At 45.7% G+C, this 19,143-nt stretch overlaps 1 protein-coding gene across 1 annotated transcript in view; it reads right to left on the reverse strand.

The window, feature by feature from the left end:
• The window catches only part of zbtb37 (zinc finger and BTB domain containing 37), a 36,090-nt gene that overhangs the window by 6,256 nt on the left and 10,691 nt on the right, over positions 1–19,143 (reverse strand). Inside the window, 3 exon segments of the mRNA XM_055642033.1 lie at positions 8,815–8,917; positions 15,930–16,477; positions 16,479–16,824. Coding sequence (XP_055498008.1) covers positions 8,815–8,917; positions 15,930–16,477; positions 16,479–16,799 — 972 coding nt within the window. The 5' untranslated portion in view covers positions 16,800–16,824.

Here is a 19,143-nt window from a genome sequence, read left to right on the forward strand (position 1 = left end):
GTGCTGCAGATATAGTTGTCATTCTGGAACGTTCTCCCAACTCCACAAAAAAACTCTGGAGCTCTGTCAGAGTGACCATTGGGTTCTTGGTCACCTCCCTGACCAAGGCCCTTCTCCCCTGATTGCTCAGTTTGGCCAGGTGGCCAGCTCTATGAAGAGTCCTGGTGGTTCCAAAGTTCTTCCATTTATGAATGACGGAAGCCACTGTGCTCTTTGAGACCTGCAATGCTGCAGAAATTGTTTTATACCCTTCCCCAGATCTGTGTCTCGATACAATCCTGTCTCGGAGGTCTATGGACAATTCCTTTATCTTCATGGCTTGGTTTTTGCTCTGACAGGGTGATAGATGGTATGCGCAGACTCAGTGGGCTGAAGGGTCTCTAAAGTTTAAAATAAAGTCTAAAGAAGACCAGATAATATGTGCCTTGGTGCGATTGAGACATGTGCATGTTTGAGTTTCAAAGAATTTTAATCTGCTAACAAGTTAGATCTGAAAAGCATATCTTACTTTCTAGGAAAGTATTTTAAAATATTGCATACCTAGTAGAATTGAGTGATAGAAAACTGTTGATAGAAACTTTGAGAAATTGTAGTGATTAATGAAAAGGAAACACTGAAAATAGAGGATGAAGTCCAATAATATTTTGTTTTGGAAATGAACCAGGCAATGCAGAATATCTGGCAGTAATGGAGAAACTAATAAATGAGATCTGAAAGTTGGAGTTGGAAGAGATACTCGGGATATAGTTAAAGTCTGCTCAGTCCACATTACACCTTTAGGAACTCCAGTTCCTCTGCATAAAGTCTACAAGAAGTCCAGATACGACCTTGGTAAGGCCATCAAAAAGGTCAAAAGGGTCAAATCTTGAGGATGAGACAGATGTTCGGCAGCTGTGGCGGGACCTGAATGCAATCACCTCCTACAAGGCGAAATCAGGAGGCAGCTCGAATGTCGGCGAAACATCACTCCCTGATGAGCTCAATGCGTTTTATGCACGCTTTGATAGGGGGAACACCGATGAGCCCCCATTCGCTGTGATGGTATTTCAGTCTCAGTCACAGAGGCCGACGTCAGGAAATCCTTTAGAGGAGTGAACCCTTGAAAAGCGCCTGGACCTGATGGTATACCTGGTTGTGTTCTAAAAACCTGTGCAGACCAACTGGCTGGAGTTTTTACGGACATTTTCAACCTCTCACTTCTGAGGTCTGAGGTTCCCACCTGCTTCAAAAGGGCATCAATTATACCAGTGCCCAAGAAGAGTAAGGTGACGTGCCTCAATGTCTATCGACTTGTGGCACTAACGCCTGTGGTGATGAAGTGCTTTGAGAGGTTGATCATGGCGCAAATCAACTCTACCTCGACAAAAACCTGGACCCACTGCAGTTCGCTTACCGCCACAACAGATCAACGGTGGACGCGATCTCACTGGCTCTCCACTCTGGTCTGAACCACTTGGACAACAAAAACTCATAGGTCAGACTGTTATTCATTGATTACAGCTCGGCATTTAATACAATCCTCCCCTCCAAGCTGGTTACCAAACTCGCAGAACTGGGTCTCTGCGCATCCCTCTGCAATTGGATCCTCGACTTCGTCATTCTCAGACCACAGTCTGTTCGTATTGATGGAAATGTGTCAGACTCGATAACAATCAGCACGGGAGCACCTCAAGGCTGCGTGCTCAGCCCCCTGCTATACTCACTTTATACTCATGACTGTATAGCCGGTCATAGTGCGAACTCCATCATCAAGTTCGCTGATGACACCACTGTTGTGGGACGTATCACTGATGGGGATGAGTCAGAGTATAGAAGAGAGATCGAGCAATTGTCCATATGGTGCCAGCACAATAACCTGGCCCTCAACACCAGCAAAACCAAGGAACTGATTGTGGACTTTGGAAGGAGTTTGATGGGGACCCACAGTCCCGTTTATATCGACGGGTCGATGGTTGAAAGGGTCAAGAGCTTCAAATTCCTGGGCGTGCACATCTCTGAAGATCTTTCCTGGTCTGAGAACATTGATGCAATTATTAAGAAAGCACATCAGCGCCTCTACTTCCTGAGAAGATTACGGAGAGTCGGTTTGTCAAGGAGGACTCTCTCTAACTTCTACAGGTGCACAGTAGAGAGCATGCTGACCGGTTGCACGTGGCTTGGTTCTGCAACTTGAGCGCCCTGGAGAGGAAAAGGCTACAAAAAGTAGTAAACACTGCCCAGTCCATCATCGGCTCTGACCTCCCTTCCATCGAGGGGATCTATCGCAGTCGCTGCCTCAAAAAGGCTGGCAGTGTCATCAAGGACCCACACCATCCAAGTAGCACACTCATCTCCCTGCTGCCTTCAGGTAGAAGGTACAGGAGCCTGAAGATCGCAACGACCAGGTTCAGGAATAACTACTTCCCCACAGCCATCAGGCTATTAAACTTGGCTCGAACAAAACTCTGAACATTAATAGCCCATTATCTGTTATTTGCACTTCATCAGTATATTTATTCATGTGTGTATATATTTATATAACGGTATATGGACACACTGATCTGTTTTGTAGCCAATGCCTACCATATTCTGTTGTGCTGAAGCAAAGCAAGAATTTCATTGTCCTATCAGGGACACATAACAATAAACTCACTTGAACTTGATGCATTGTGCTTACTTTAAGTTCATGCCCAAATTACTGTCCACAATTAGCCTGTAACACCCAATATTCTAAATCAAATCCACAGGAAGCTGGAGGAACAACACTGCAAACTGGAGGAACAACTCCTCGTCCCATTCCCAATCTGTCATTACTGTCCTGGGATTCCCCCATTGCCAGAGTGAGGTCACTCGTAAACTGGGGGAACAATATTCCGCTTGGGTAGCTCACAACCTAACGGTATGAACAATAAATTCTCCAATTTTACGTAAATACAAAACCTGCCCCCTCTCCCTTCTTTCCCTAACACCCTCCTCCCCTCTGCCCCACCTGGACTCATACATATTTCTCCCCTCCCCCTAATTTCCTTACTCTAGCATCACAATTTGCAACTCTTCAATCCTTTACTCACTCCTTTTCTTTTCATCTTTGGGTTAGTCCCCCAGTTTTGGTGCTGTGAACTTGGCTGCTACTTTCTCCTGAACTGTTCCAAACAATTCCAAAATCATATCAGGGTTTTCAGAGAAGTGTCCACAATCAGTCTGATCCTTTTACCTTTCCTTGTGGTCTCCCAGCTACTTTCTGCCTGTATCTTAGGTATCATCATCTCGCTAAGACCCCTATCCATGATGCTCTGTATCCTGGATGATCCTGAATGAGTTCAGTTACAGCTCTAGTTCCTATGTATGGTCTGTCAGCAGCTGCAGTGGTGCACTTTCCACTGGTGTTGTTACTGGAGGATTCGCTGCCTGCAGGAGTACACTGCTGCTATCCTAACTGTATTAAAACCAAAGGGACAAGTTAAAAAGACCTTACCTTATCTTATCTTACCAACACCCTCTGCTCAGCCTCTTCACTGAAACCTCTTAAATCCAAGCCTCTGCACTTATCCTCAATCACAGCCCTTTACCTCAGGCACAGCCACTCTGCTGGTGCCTGCATTGCTTTTAAACGCACTAGGGTCCCAGGTACTCAAACCTCCTGCACCACTCCTTTCAGCAACTAAATGTGCACAAACATTTTAACAATAATGGCAATAAATGTGCCCTGGTGTGTCATTACACAGAAACCAGAGCAAATCATATCAATCAAGGTTTTCTGAATGGCAGCAAAGATTGCACCAATGGAGCACTTCAAATGCTTTCGCTGAGAAATGCAAGTTTTGCTGTGAAATTAATTTAAATTCAATATTTTTTAAATTTAAGTTTCTAGCAGTCCATGGTGCTTTGAAGACACCTGAGGGGTATAATTAGTCAGTCAGAGGTATATTGTATCATTATTAAGTGACATCTGTTGGTCTGGCAAAACTGATAATACGACGAGGTCCTGGAAACAAGGTTGCCAGAAAAATTGGTGGTGGACCTGTACTGTACACCCTTGAACTTTTTTTCTGAAAGTATAGTAGCCAGAACACGTCAATGCTTCAGGTGTGGTACAACCAAAGCACTGTACAGCTGTGCATGACCTTTAGTCTTTTTTACTCTAATTTTCTGGAACTTGATTGAGTCAGCTCCTTATTCTTTGCATTAATGTTATGTCCAGGACAGTGTAATGAACTCTTTATATGGCCAGTCGTAATTTTATGATGCACCATGCGCAGGAAGCATTCTCCATTTTTGAACTATTAATACAACTGGCATGGTTCAGCCTCTGCAACTCGCTCTGGTGCCTTATAATGCGTGTTTTTGATTGTGAGGCTGACATAACAGTTACATTATCTTAGCACATGGGATCCAGCACAGATCCCAATGATTTGTGGTTGAATTTCATTTAAATGCTGTCATTCAGCTAGGCAGCAGGAATATCAGGGCCCCAGCCCTTAATGGAACCTTCTCCACGAGGAGGCATTATTGCAGAAAATGTTATAGTTGCCTCGTGTGAGACAGCAACCAGGCAAAGGATGGAACGTGCCCCTAGGTTTACATTCTACGTGCTTGAAATCCTTGTGGTTTGTTATGGGACCAGTAGGAAAGGATTAGGTAGCTAGGAGGTCTTCAAGAACCAAGGTTAGGAGAGGCTAGCATGAATTGGTAACAGAGACATCATCCAGAAATGACAACACATTGCAATGTAGGACAGGAAAAAGTACCAATTCCTGCCCCAGATGTGTCGTAGTGAAGCTTCTGACACCAACCAGTTCCTCAATTGTCCAGCTTTTAGTACCAATCGACAAGTCAAGACAGATATAAATGCCAGTGGTGGAGTAATAACAAAATGTTTATTCTGCACCTTTCTGGTGGTGGACGTGGAGGAATTACAGACTGGACCTCATGCTCCGTGCTCTCTGTACGGAGTTCTGGTGGGCGGCGCGACTCACGTCGCAGTGGCCTCTGCAGTCCGTTTGTCTTTTTGTTATTTTTTGGTCCCGTTTTAATGTAGTTTTTATTATTTTTTTGATGTTACTTTGTGTGTGTGTGTGTGTGTGTGTGTGTGTGTGTGTGTGTGTGTGTGTGTGTGTGTGTGTGTGTGTGTGTGTGTGTGTGTGTGTGGGGGGGGGGGTGGTGGCGCGGGAGGGTGGGGGGGGGGTGGGAAACTTTAAAAAATCTTTCCCCTGCACGGAGAACCTGACCTTTTCCCTGTCGGGTCTCCGTTGTCGTTGGGGCTGCAACGTGGAGCGGCCTCCAGCAGGAACGTCCTGGGGCTCCAGTCACGGAGCTGCGGAGCTACTCACCATCATGGAGCTGGCCGAGTCCGGAGCGGGAGGAGCGGTGGTGGTGCGCTGCTGTGACCCGACCCCCGGAGATTCGGAGGCTTACCGCAGGTCTGGCAGACAGTAATATCGGGAGCCCGCGGGTCCCTGGTGGGAGACCGCTTTGCGAGGCTTCTGCAACAGCGACTTCACCCGCCCGAGTCGCAGGGTCGAGGATGACCTGGAGCGGGGCCTTACATCACCGCCCGGCGCGGCTTCAACGGCTGCGGGACTTTGCTAGCGCCCGCCGGGGGCTCCAACAACAAGACCCGGAGCGTGGCCTTGCATCGCCCGGTGTGGCTTTAATGGCCGCGGGACAATTGCCATCGCCCGCCGGGGGCTTTGACTCTGACATCGGGAGGGGAATGGGGAGTGCAGGGGAGAGATAAGTTTTTTTGCCTTCCACCACAGTGAGGAGGAGATGCGCTGTGATGGATGTCTGTGTAAATTGTGTTGTGTCTTGGGTCTTGTTTTTCATGTGTGTATGACTGCAAAAACAACATTTCATTTGAGCCTCTATGAGGTTCAAGTGACAAATAAATTGTATTGTGTATTGTGTGTATTGTGGCCAGCACCCAGTTATGCTGGATGGGGATGTCCTGATGTTCACCGGGCCAATCCGTGTTTCACAGAGGAATCCAGCAATTCCCAATGATAAATATGTACCTTAACTTAACACAGTTTAACCCCGTCATTCATTCATCCGTTAACAATTGCTCAATCTGCATTCACTTCTTTCTTGGCAATCTCTCAGAATTATAGATGACTCGATTGCGCCCTGCTTCGGTGAGTCTGATTTATATAAAGTGGGAACTGGAAACTTTCACAGACGGGGCAGGAGGTGACTGATGGGCAGTTTATAAGTTAGTACCCTCTTCCAACAATTTACACTAGTTTTTAGGGTGCTCTCTGCATGTACATTGTTAACTTTCCCCCAAGTGAACCATGTAAAGTATAACTAGGCATCTTTTATTTTTTTTTATTTCATCACTGCAAGACACCTACAACCCCCACTTTTAACCCAAGCAAAGACAGGAGAAGCAATATTGTTCATTATACCCAATGCAATCCATATACTCGTTCCAGATTGAAGATTGCATTTGTTCTCTAGGTGAGGTCTTCTGCTCTTGACCGTCTAAAATGTCTTCCTTCTTCCTGAAAAGTGGCTTACACTCTGCCATACTTGATGGAATGCTTACACATACATTTTTTCCATTTGCTACGTGTCTGCTCTTGCTGGACTAACAGACTAGATAATATGAGACACTCAACCAGATACACAGCGGCATGCAGTAAAACATGACATGGATCAGGTCAACTAATACTGACTGATCTACACCTTTCACCAGAGAGAACAGTGACAGAGTTCCCCTGATCCTTTCCTTTCCCCCCCAACAGCCTCTGCATCCTCCATATCATCCTTTGCCATTCTTACTAGCTCCAATGTGATCCCAGTCACATCTTCCCCTCTCCTCCTTTCTACTTTCCCTAATATTTCTTTTTGACTGCCTGGTCAGTTAATGATTCCCCACCCACCCCTCCCTGTCACTCGGGATCTAAAAAGCCCTTGTAAGTAAGGCTTGTGCTCTTCCAACCCAGTCCAGTGCAATCATGCTCCCAATGTGGCCATTTCTACATTGGGGAAACCAAGCATAGACTAGGTAACTGCTTAGTGGAACACCTGGTTGCAAGTCCTTTTAACTCTCCCACACTGGCCTTATATTCCACATGAGTAACTCTTAGCTCTATGATGTAAACATGGAACTTTCCAATTTCAGGCAAGCCACACCCCCAGTGCTCTCCTCCCACACCACTTGCCTGTCCACCTAGTTTTCCTCTCACTTTGTTCATTTTCCCCTCTCTCCTACCTAGTTCATCTGACCATCATTCCACCCATCCTCCATCTGGTTCTACTTATACTTACCAGCCTCTGTTTCCCTTCCCCTCTGCCTTTATACCACTGTATACTGGAACCTTATTTTCTTCACTCTCGGTCCTGATGGAAAGTCTCCACAGATGCTGCTCGACCCGAGTTCTCCTTATGTTTCTTTGTTCCATGGCAATTCTTGTCCGACAAATCTGACTGAATGTTTTGAAGAGGTAACAATGTGATAAGCATTGTACAGTAGTTGCGGTTTACATGAACTTCAGAAAGGTCTTTGACAAGGTCTTACGTGGGTGACTAGAGCAAAAGATTAGGTCCCATGGAAAATACGACAAATTGGTAAATTGGAAACAAAATTGGCTAGGCAATAGGAGACAGATGATGAAGGTAGAGGGTTATTTATGTGACTGGATGCTTGTAAGCAGTGGTGTCTCACAGGGATGTAAAGAGAGATCTGGCAATGCATGCTCAAAATGGCAACGTGGGGTAAAGGGCGATGTGTACATCAGAATGTAATCCTAATATCACACAGAGCATACCTGCTTAATTCACTAGAACAATATGGGCGTTGTATCCCGCAAGAGTTTCAATGCAAATTAAACTGTCTCTTCAATATCACCACATTCCATCAATGCTACAAGTTGTTGAGCAGCCAACCACCATACCACAATCTTTTGCTGAACTCCCTCACAATTTCCAACCATGCCACCTTCATCTCAGTATTTGGCTTCCATCTCACCATTCTGGGGGGGAAGAATATCTGCCTAAGCTCCTCAACACATCCAGGGAAGTGCCTCTACTGAAGTAGGCTACAGCCGTTGCATCTCTTGACTTAACTGCAGGAATATTCTTTCTTTGACAACAAACACGAGTTCCTTTGACTTGCTTCATTACGTTATGCCTTGACATACAGATAGCTGAGGTGTTTGTCCAATAAACCCCAGCCCATCGTTTCAGTGTGTCACCAGCCGAACAATGGAGCATATTCCTCAGAAAGGTATGCAAGCAATTGATTCATTTAAATGTAAATTAAACAAATTTTATTTAGAAAAATAATACTTTGGGATAAATATGCAAGAGATGGCACGTGGAAATGATTGGGAGGAATGACTGACAGTGATTCTCAAAGCCTTTGAGCTCTAGTTCCAATTAGATGGGCCATAGTTTTTCTTCATTTAACAGTTCCTACCCAAAACACACCACATAACTGTTGTATAATATCTTGAGATGGCCAGTAACCAACTCACGAACAGAACAACGTGATATGTATATCAACAGAATCCACATCGTATCCCTGTAGGTGCACCACAGAAAGATTGGGATGCATCGCAGCAGTTTGGCAACTCCCGAGTCCAAGACCGCAAGAGGTTACAGAGTTGTGGGCACAAGCCAGTTCATCACCCACACCTGCTACACAAACCCCCTCCCCTATTGACTCCAATACAATACATACTGCAGCTTTCCACATTTCAATCTCAAGGATTGTCCTATATTTGGGAAAGACCTAGAAACAAGACTTCTGTCTGAAATAAGAACTGAAATTAGAGCAGGTTAATAATATCGTGAATGATATAACTGCCCTACTGGCACTGATGGAATTACCTGTGAATTGGACTGCTTCTGCTCATCGATTTTGCCTGGGGACTCGCTCCTTGCTCTGTGACGCTCCGACACGGTGCAAACTACGCTGCCCGATGGGCTGAACCTGTTCAGCAAGCACAGCAATGATGCACAGTTTAGTCAGCGCCAGTATAGGGGAATGTTACAAATGGACAGGACATTGACACAAAACACCGACACACTTAACAAACCAGCACGAGAACATTCTGAAATGAGGAATCGTGACCTATGGGGAAAAAAAATTAAAAGGCAATATTCCATTCAATCTCCATCATAAAGTCTGCTCCCAAGCTACTGACTCCAACTCTTGCACGAGGCCCATATCTAATCCTGGACCAGACTGCTTGCAATCACAGGGTCATATTGTAACCAATGATAAACTTCAGAATACACAGCCATACCTTCACTCGGACCAACTATCTCCACCAGTGTTACGACTTGCATTCTCTGCCAGTTTTATCACTTTCCTGCTGAATATGCCATCTATTAAAATAATATCAACACTGTTCTCCTGGTTTCCCTCATCCTATTTTGTAAACTTGAAGTCCCCCTAAACCCTTCTAGTCACACAAATCATACCACACAGTTCAGGTATCATTCATGTTTCCTGAAGGAGTACATTTAGACTTTCAAAATAAGGTACAATAATGAATGAATGAATATGAATATAATATCAATACTAGAAGTTATTAAACAAGATTCATCCACACACCATTGGGAGTGGGGAGAATATACTGGTATAGATTATGGATTAGTTAATGGAGAGTGGGAATCAATTTGGGAGACTCTGGTATGACAAGTACTGTGCTGCAGGGATTGGTGATGGGACCCTGTTGTTCATCAACTTTAACAAAGCTTTGGATAAGGAGATGCTTAATATGCTTGATGAAACAAAAGGTACAAGTGTGGATGTAATGGGATATAGGGCAGCTTCAGGGTGATACAAATAGAGTAAGTGAATGAGAAAGGACAAGGCAGTTGGTAAACAATGAGGAAAATGTGATCTTATCCATTATTTTTCCCACAAAGGAGAATAGCAGCGATTGATAAATTAAAAAAGAAAACTGCATTTGCTGGAAATAATCTAAAGTCAAGACTAAGACACCTGAAACAGAAGGCCAGGCAACATCTATAGAAAGAGAAACAAAGCTAATGTTCCATCTACTATTCTTTAATCAGAGTGAAGCAGTTAGAAAGATATATATTTTAAGTTGTAGAGGACAGGTGAAGAGTACAGAGGAAATATCTCTAATAGAGTGAATTATTGGGCAACTTCTTCTTTTCGTGTCCATCTTGTTACAAATGTTAGCCTTGCTGTCATCGTCCATCCTGAAAAGGACTAACGCTGAACCATCCTCTCACCACCCACTCACCTGTGGTCCGGACCTCCCATCTACCTCATTGGAGACCTTTGAACTATCTTTAATCGGACTTTAGTGGATTTTATCTTGCATTAAACATTATACCCTATATCCTGTATCTGTACACTGCAGACAGCTTGATTGGCTGGACAGCAGGCAACAAAAAGCTTTTCACTGTACCTCTATGCATGTAACAGTATTAAACTAAACTAAATGTTTCCTGCTCAGCTGTAATTCCTTTTGCAAATCATACAGATGGCTCTGCAATAACCATGGCAGGTTGTCCATGGCAAGAATTAGATAATAATGTGAGTGAAGCATTAGGGAGCACTATTTACATTATGTGGAGCCAAATTGGTTATAACACTATTTCAATCATGAATAAAAACACATAAAAGTTACAGTTTGTGTGGGCGGGTGGGGAATCCGTCTCTATGTAGCCTCCCTGCAGTAATCGGACACCGTCGTCTCTAAAGAACACAGCTGTTATTTTCACCATCAGCAATCGCTTGTATAGACGATTATACTCGATTAAACAAAATAACATCCAGTCTTTAGTTTTTTTAGTTTGCAGTAAGTAACAAGTATATATTTATTGCTATTGAAAATATGAAACATTTGTATTTGAAAATCCTGCAGTTCTAACAAGTTGAAACTCTCTAGTCCTTAACCCACATTTCCCCATTGACACAATTGCCATTATAACCCAATCAGGTATTTGAGGAAGGCAACTACAGGTGCACAACCTTTTATCCGAAAGCCTTGGGACCAGACACCTTTCGTAATTCAGAATTTGTCGGTCTTCGGAATGGAAATTTTTTTGCGTAGATTTTAATGGCTGGCTCAGTGGTAGAGTGCTCGGCTCATATCCCCAAGGTCGCGAGTTTGCGCCTTGATCCCGGCAGAAGAAGTTGGAGCGGGGCTGGGCTGGGCTGCTGCTGGCCGTGGGTCTCTGGGATCTCTGTGCTTGCGGTGGGCCTGGTGGTCGACGTCCAATTGGTCCTGACATCTCCGGTGACTGCACTTACCTGCAGCCATCGCCGTCGTGTAGACAGTACAAAGCCCCCACGCCGGTGCAATGAGCGGGGAGCTGGAGAGGGGAGGGAAGGGGTCACACACATGGCCGGGAAGCAGAGGGGTGTAGGTAGGGTGAAATTGAAGGGAGCGACAATCTGCTGCTGCCTGCACGCTGAGTTTAAAAGTTCCCATGCAAGACTCACGATACACTGTGTATCGTGTCTACCGTGGGAACTTTTTAACTCAGCGGGCAGGTAGCAGCAGATTGTCAATTATTAACCCTCCCGCGCAATATACTCTCACCTTCTCTTTTATGAATGGGGATTTAGTTCCCCTTTCTTCGAGGACCGACCGGAGGTTCCGCTGTCACCTCTGCGGGCCGCCCTCGGTGAACATCCTGTCTCCCTGTCCCTGGGATAGTAGGGGGTGATCAAACAGCACAATACCCCCCTCCCCCTCCAACTCCAGAGGAATCCGCTCCCCGATGGGCCGCTATGGCGACAAGTGGCAGTTCGCCCACAGCCCGAGCTGCCGACCCCAAGAACAAGAAGTACCTTCCACACTATCAGCTTCTGCCCATACACTGCGTGTACCTCTGAAGTTGGAACGGGGCTGGGCTGGAGTTGCTGATCTGGGATCTCCGTGCTTGCAGTGGGCCTGGGGGTCGGTGTCCCGATGAGAGGGCGCAGCTCGGGCTGTGGGCGAACTGCCACTTGTCGCCGTAGCGGCCCATCGGGGAGCAGCTTCTGGTGGTCCTGACGTCTCCAGCCAGTTTGCAGTTTTCCTCTGGAGTTGGAACGGGGCTGGGCTGCTGCTGGCTGTGGGTCTCTGGGATCTCCGTGCTTGCGGTGGGCCTGGGGGTCGGTGTCCCGTTGGTCCTGACGTCTCCAGTGACTGCACTGCGCTGCTAGAATCGCCGACGTGAAGACAGTGCAAAGCCCCCGCGCCGTGCAATGAGCGGGGAGCTGGAGAGGGGAGGGAAGGGGTCACACACATTGCCGGGAAGCAGAGGGGTGTAGGTGTGGTGAAACTGAAGGGAGCGACAATTTGCTGCTGCCTGCACGCTGAGTTAAAAAGTTCCCACGCAAGACTCACGATACACTGTGTATCGTGTCTACCGTGGGAACTTTTTAACTCAGCGGGCAGGTAGCAGCATATTGTCAATTATTAACCCTCCCGCGCAATATACCCTCACCTCTTTTATGAATGGGGATTTAGTTCCCCTTTCTTCGAGGACTGACCGGAGGTTCCGCTGTCACCTCTGCGGGCCGCCCTCGGTGAACGTTTTCAAGGACCTTTTTTCAAGGACTGAAAAAATGTCGCTATTGGGAGGTTTTCGTTATTTGGATCGTCGGATAAAAGGTTGTGCACCTGTATCACGTTTTGCTAGAAGTAGCTGTATCAATTTTTAAAGCGCTAGTATTATCTGTCAACCTTCATAGTTTTCAATTCAATTCCCTAAGCAACCACAGATATCTCAATTCTCATACATTTGTCACTTTGATTGAAAACATTCTCAACAAAACTTAAAATCACTTTTAAACTCAATGTAAGTTTCAATACCGTTATAGTCACTCTAAACGCCCTGAACAAGATTATGAATGAATGATTTCTATCAAAAAGCACACTACAACTAGGCTTTTCCATGTGTAGGAAGGAACTGCAGGTGCTGGTTTACACCGAAGATAGACACAAAATGCTGGAGTAACTAAAGAGAAGGAATCTCTGGAGAGAAGGAATTAGTGATGTTTTGGGTCGAGACTCAACTTCAGGCTGAGTAAGAGGAGAGGGAAACTGGAGATATGAATGTGTACAAAGCAAATGAATGGTGTGAAAACAACAGATCAAAGCAGACAATGTTCAAGGAGATGTAAAATGGTTCATTGTTGGCTATGGGGAAGGTGACAACAAGGCATACAAACAGTAAAATTAATCAAGCCCAGTGAAACTAGTCGGAGAACTAGGGTGGAGGAGAGGCGGATAGAGAGGGAAAGCAAGGGTTACTTGAAGTTAAAAAAAAAAATCAATTTCATACTGCAAGTTGTAAGCTGCCCAAGCAAAATATGAGGTGCTGTTCCTCTAATTTGCATTTGGCCTCATTCTGACGGTGGAGGAGGCCCAGGACAGAAAGTTCAGTGTGAGAATGGGAAGGGGAGTTAAAGTGTTTAGCAACTGGGAGATCATGTAGGCCAAAGATGACCGAGCGCAGGTATTCAGTGAAACAATTGCCGAGTCTGCGTTTGGTCTCGCTGATATATAGAAGTCCCCCAGTTGCAACAGGGACAGAGTCCCCCTTTTCCTCAACCTTTCACCCCATCAGCCATCGCATATAGCACATAATCCTCCAACATTTTTGCCACCTCCAATGGGATCCCACCACTAGCTATATCTTCCCATCTCCACCCCTTTCATCTTTACGCAGAGACTGTTCCCTTCGTAACTCCCTGGTTAACTCGTCCCTTCCCACCCCCTCTCCAGTTACTTTCCCCTGCACCTGCAGGAGATGCAACACCTGTCCCTCCTCCCTAAACTCCATCCAAGGACCCCAATAGTCCTTTCAGGTGAGGCAGAGGTTCACTTGCACCTACTCCAACCTCATCTACTGTATCCGCTATTCTAGGTGTGGACTCCTACATATCAGTGAGACCAAACGCAGATACCATGGGGTATCTGTAATGCCGAAGACACCATGGACAACATATTTTTGATTTTCCCATATAAAAACTGTGAGGAATTAAGAATAGCTGGAAAGGCTATCCACAAAGATGGGCAGTCATTGGTGCTTGTTGAAGCTTAGTTGCGTTTATCTTCTCTCAAGGATTGTGGCCAGCCTGCCCACAAGATTTACAGATCCACAGTAAGTAACAACCATCACGCCACCAAGGCAACATTCATCCCTAAAAGCCTTTAGAGGTGTGAATTGTCAGATGACTGTGGCAATGAAATTCATTCACTAGTCCTCTAAAGTTCTGACAAACTTCGAACATTACCCATCAAAACACCCTTCCGAGAGAATGGCTGAACTCCTTAAGGACAATGAACTGGGTCACTGTAAGTTTGCAATCCAATGAATGACACTATCAAAAATCGTGAATTTGACAGAGATAGGATAACATAATTTGAGCTGAGTTCTTGCACACTCATGGCCAGGTGGTTGTCATCAGCAACCAAACTTTGAAGCCCATGAATAAGTGATGGCAAGGGTGGAGAGTGGAGGAGAGAGCTTGCGGAAACTTAAAACACCCTTCAGGTTTGGTCTTGAAAGAATGGGCATTCAGCTTTAAAGTCTGGATGGGATGAATCTGCCACTTACCAGAAAACATGCAACACGGAATCATCAATTGATTGAAAACTCACATTGCCCAGAATCCATGGGGATAAACATGTAATTTATAAAAAGAAGTATCAGAGGTGGAATTCAGTCATTATATATTATGGGCGAAGAACAACACAGCTGGTAGAGCCACTGCCTTACAGCGCCAGAGATCCGGGTTCAATCCTGACCTCGGGTGCTGTCTGTGTGGAGATTGCCCATTCTCCCTGTGGCCATTTGGATTTTCTATGAGTGCACCGGTTTCCTCCTACATCCCAAAGACACGCAGGATTGTAGGTTAATTGGCCTCTGTAAATTGCCGCTAGAGAGTAGGGAGTAAATACCAAAGTGAGTTGTACGTAGAACTAGTGGTTCTCACATAGAACTAGTGTGAGCAGGTAATCAATTGTCGGCATGGACTCGGTGGGCCGAAGGGCCCGTTTCCATGTTGCATCTCTAAACTAATATAAATGTAATTGTAATCTCCCACTTTAAGTGAAGCTAGGTCGTCAGAGAAAAATAATTTCTGAGGTGTTCTCACTTATTAAATGCCGGGGTCAAGCTGTTGTATAGCTGAAGGTACCGCAATCGCGCCATTGTAACTGTAGATAAGCAACGTGGAAATACTTGTCCTACAATTCCCATAGGGACCTGGACAGCTGGATCACTCCCCACTACAAGTTTATAAACATTATCTGCTACTGAAAGTCAATTAGCTCTCTCACTTTCATCGTTGCAAATGAGTCTCTGACCTGAAATGTTCATTCCGTTTCGCTCTCCACAAATGCTGCCTAACTTGCTGAGTGTTTCCACAATTCTGTTTTTATTTCAGATTTCTTGTATCTAGTTTGTTGATTTTGAACATTGATTTTGAGTTGAAGTTCATCAATCTGCAGGCAATTATTATAGATGGGGTTGACATGGATCATAATGGTTACTATCAGCTTCTATCAATGCAGCTCAAATCTGCCATACTTGTCTTATTTTAAAACATAGAACAGTACAGAACAGGAACAGGCCCTAACATGATGCCAGGTTAAATGTATCTCCTCTGCCTAAACATGATCTAAATCCCTCCATTCACAGCAAAGTGATCAATTTATTTTTTTAGTTGGATCAATAGTCTGTAACCATTGAAAATGCCAACTTGTGAATGGTCAATGTGTCCACAAACTAATCTGTACACCAAGAAGTCCATAATAAACTATGGCCTCTAATGCCCATTTAAGTACACATCCATTGTGATTGCGTTGTAAACTATTTTCATTCTATGCTTTAAACCCAGCCCCCATCCGCCAGCTGGCCATGCTGTGTGACCCACCCCAAGCCACAGACCCTTTGGGATTCCACCCCCAGCCCAACCCGAATAACAATGAGTAAAGCTGCGCATTATCTTGCCCTCTTACCTGTCCATCTCACTAAAGCTGCTGGATGGTCTGGAGGTCTTGCCGCTCGAGGCTGCGGTGTGAAATGTATCTTGGACCAGAGTGCTGTGCCCAGCACTGTCAATCACCATGGCGGTCACCTCCTCAGCACTACTGCCGTCTTCCCCGGATGGCTGATTTTCCGACACGATCCACTCATCCGGAGTCTCCGTCTTGATCCGCATGCTGCTGATCTGCCGGATCGTTTCCGGGCTGCGGTCGCTGCTCACCCCGGTCTCCACGTACCACTGACCCACTCTGTCGATGCGCACCAGCCTCTCGTCGTTGCCACCTTCACCCACCAACTCGTCAGGCAAGGGGCTTCCGCGGGCCGCATTCCCGGCGTAGTTTGAGGATGCCCGCCCTCGCCGTGGTTTGGGCGGGAGGGCGCCGCTGCCACCGCGGGGCTGGCTCGGGCGCTGTAGCCCGTCCTGGGTCAGCCCGGCCTCCACCTCGGAGATGTCAATGCGGAAGTGAATGCTATCAAGAATCTGCGTGCACTTGTCGATGATGTACTGCATCTGGAGGAAAGCTGGCTGCCGTCAGGTAGCTGATGATGTCGGCCACCTGCAGGCACAACTTGCCCGTGTAGCAGAAGGCCAGCAGGCGCTCAAACACTGCAGGGCTCTTGATGACGGAGATGGAAACGGCACTCATCTCGCCCAGGGACATGTGGTCTCGGAAGTACGGTGAGCTGGCGGCCAGCACGGCCTTATGGGCACGGAAGGACTTTCCCTGGACGTCAACCACAATGTCGCAGAGCCGCCCTTGCATCCGCAACTGGTTGAGCTGGGCCAGCACGGAGCAGCTGAAATCCGGTACCTCCAGCTGGATGCTGCCCTCCTTTTCCATGGCTTCCAGTATAGCTCACACTGACCTGCAGGGGGGAAAAGCAATGCAGAAGTCACCAAAGGATAATTCAAAAAGGCACAGCCAAATGCTGCTCCCTGTTGACTGAGACATAGCAAGACAGATTGTGATCTTCCAGTATCAGTGCACTGTCAACAGGATTTTCATGCTGTTGGTCACTAAGTCTCATGAACGGCATGATCTCAAGGAACGACCTTACTGAGACAGGAACCAGAGCGGACTCATAGAAGATGGATCTGCCACTCTCCTCTTCCCGACCTCTTTCCTGGTAATCAAAGTAGTGAAATCAAGTTTTGCTCTGGATTCTATTCCAGCTTCAGTCTTGCTTTCTCAAATTCAACTCATCCATGAGACTCAGCCTTGTTCACTTGATCCTCTTGCAACCAAGTATTGACCAGCCACTTCCCATTCTAGACTTAATGTTAGTTAATACTAATAAGGGTGGCCAGTGGGGCAGCTGTTGCCTCACAGTGGCAGAGACCCAGGTTTGTCTGTGTGGTGTTTGCACAGTCTCCCTGTGCCCAGGTGGGATTCTCCCGCTTTCCTCCCACACCCCAAAAACATGCACGTTTGTAGGTTAATTGATATCTGTAAATTGCCCCTTGTGTGTAAGATGAGAAAGTGAGATAACATAGTGTGAACGGGTGATCAATGGTCAGTATGGACTCTGTGGGCCTGTTTCCACTCTACTTCAAAACTACAATGCAGTAGATAGTTCTACCTTTGGATACTGTTTCCCATTTCCAAATTTACTATAACCAGCTGTCTCATAAAAACATCGGTTACTAGAGTCCTATACAAATTATTTTTCCATCCTCCCTTTCCTATTCAAAATATTGTTATCTCCAAAATAAACATCCGCCTTTTCCTCCAAACTAGTTTCCTGCCCTGCCACAGCATTGAAATGGCCATGATTGAAGTTGCAAATTACATTCTTGGAATCTCTATATCTGCTAAAACAGTTCTTCACCTTCTGCACTACTGGCTGGCTGCCGTCACTTTAACCCCCTCCAAAGCTATTCTATTAGGTGTAATTGCACTTGCTTGTTTCCAATCTGATCTCCCAATTCATGGCTAGCACTATTTCTACACCTGCACCATCTCTGTAAGCCCCCCTCCACCCCCCCAAAGAGCTATATTTGGCAATTTCTTGCAGTAACATCAATCAAAGGCACATAATTAGGCTCCAGAATGTTCTACCTCATCACCAGTCACTCCACGGCCTCATATTTAGCTGATAATCGATAATAGAATAGCAGACATTTTCTACAATTAAATTTGTAGTTCTCCCCAACGGTTTTCCTCCATGTCCTCTGGTTTATTCACACATCTCAAAAGATGCGTAGATTAGTAGGTTAATTAGCCAATATGGATGGCCCCTAGAATCTAAGTGTGGTGGAATCTAGGGAGGTTAATGAAATAGTGTGGAGAATAAATAGATAGTGTAGGTTTAATATTTGATGGTCAGTACCGACTGGGTGAGCTGTTTCTACGCTGCACGACTCTATATGATATTGGCAGACATTCAGTCATAATGCCACAGATGGCAGCTTCACATCATTGGTCCCTCAGCCACACACATAAACCAAAAGACCAAACCCATGGATCCTCTCATACTCAGGAGCATTACTATTGCACCAATAGATAATCAGTGGCCATTGTGGTGAATGTGGATGGAGATCCTTTCAAAGGTGAACGTTCTTTGGAGGATGGTACACAAAAATGCTGGAGAAACTCAGCGGGTGCAGCAGCATCTATGGAGCGAAGGAGCTAGGAAACGTTTCGGGCTGAAACCCTTCTTCAGGAGGTTCTTTAGAGGATGGAGGGCCAAGGTAAAGGACGAAATCGCCATTATCCTCTCTAGGTAAACTGTTTCAACCACGTTACCCTCAGCAATACATTTTCTTTACATGTCTGAAGAAAGGTCTCGACCCTGATTCCTTTTCTCCAGGGATGCTGCCTGATCCACTGCGTTACTACAGTATTTTGTGTCTACCTTCGGTGTAAACCAACATCTGCAACTCCTTCCCACACAATACATTTTGATATCCCTTTGAAAAATTCAATTAAAGTAGTCAAACAGGATCTCCCCTAACTTTAACCATGCTTACTATTTTTAATTAATTCCTGCCTTTTCAAGTGAAGACCAATCCAGTCCCTTTGGAATTCAACCACGGCTAACATTATATCACTAGCCTGTAAATATCTGGCTTGTACTTCTTGAATAAAGATACATTTGCTGCCCTCCTGACACCTGTGGCTGTGAAGACTTGAAAATCCCTGTCAGAGCCCCAGCAATTTCCTTCCTTCCTTCCTTGCCTCCCAT

The sequence above is a fragment of the Leucoraja erinacea genome, chromosome 10 (assembly GCF_028641065.1).
Source record: "Leucoraja erinacea ecotype New England chromosome 10, Leri_hhj_1, whole genome shotgun sequence".
Taxonomy (NCBI): Eukaryota; Metazoa; Chordata; class Chondrichthyes; order Rajiformes; family Rajidae; genus Leucoraja; species Leucoraja erinaceus.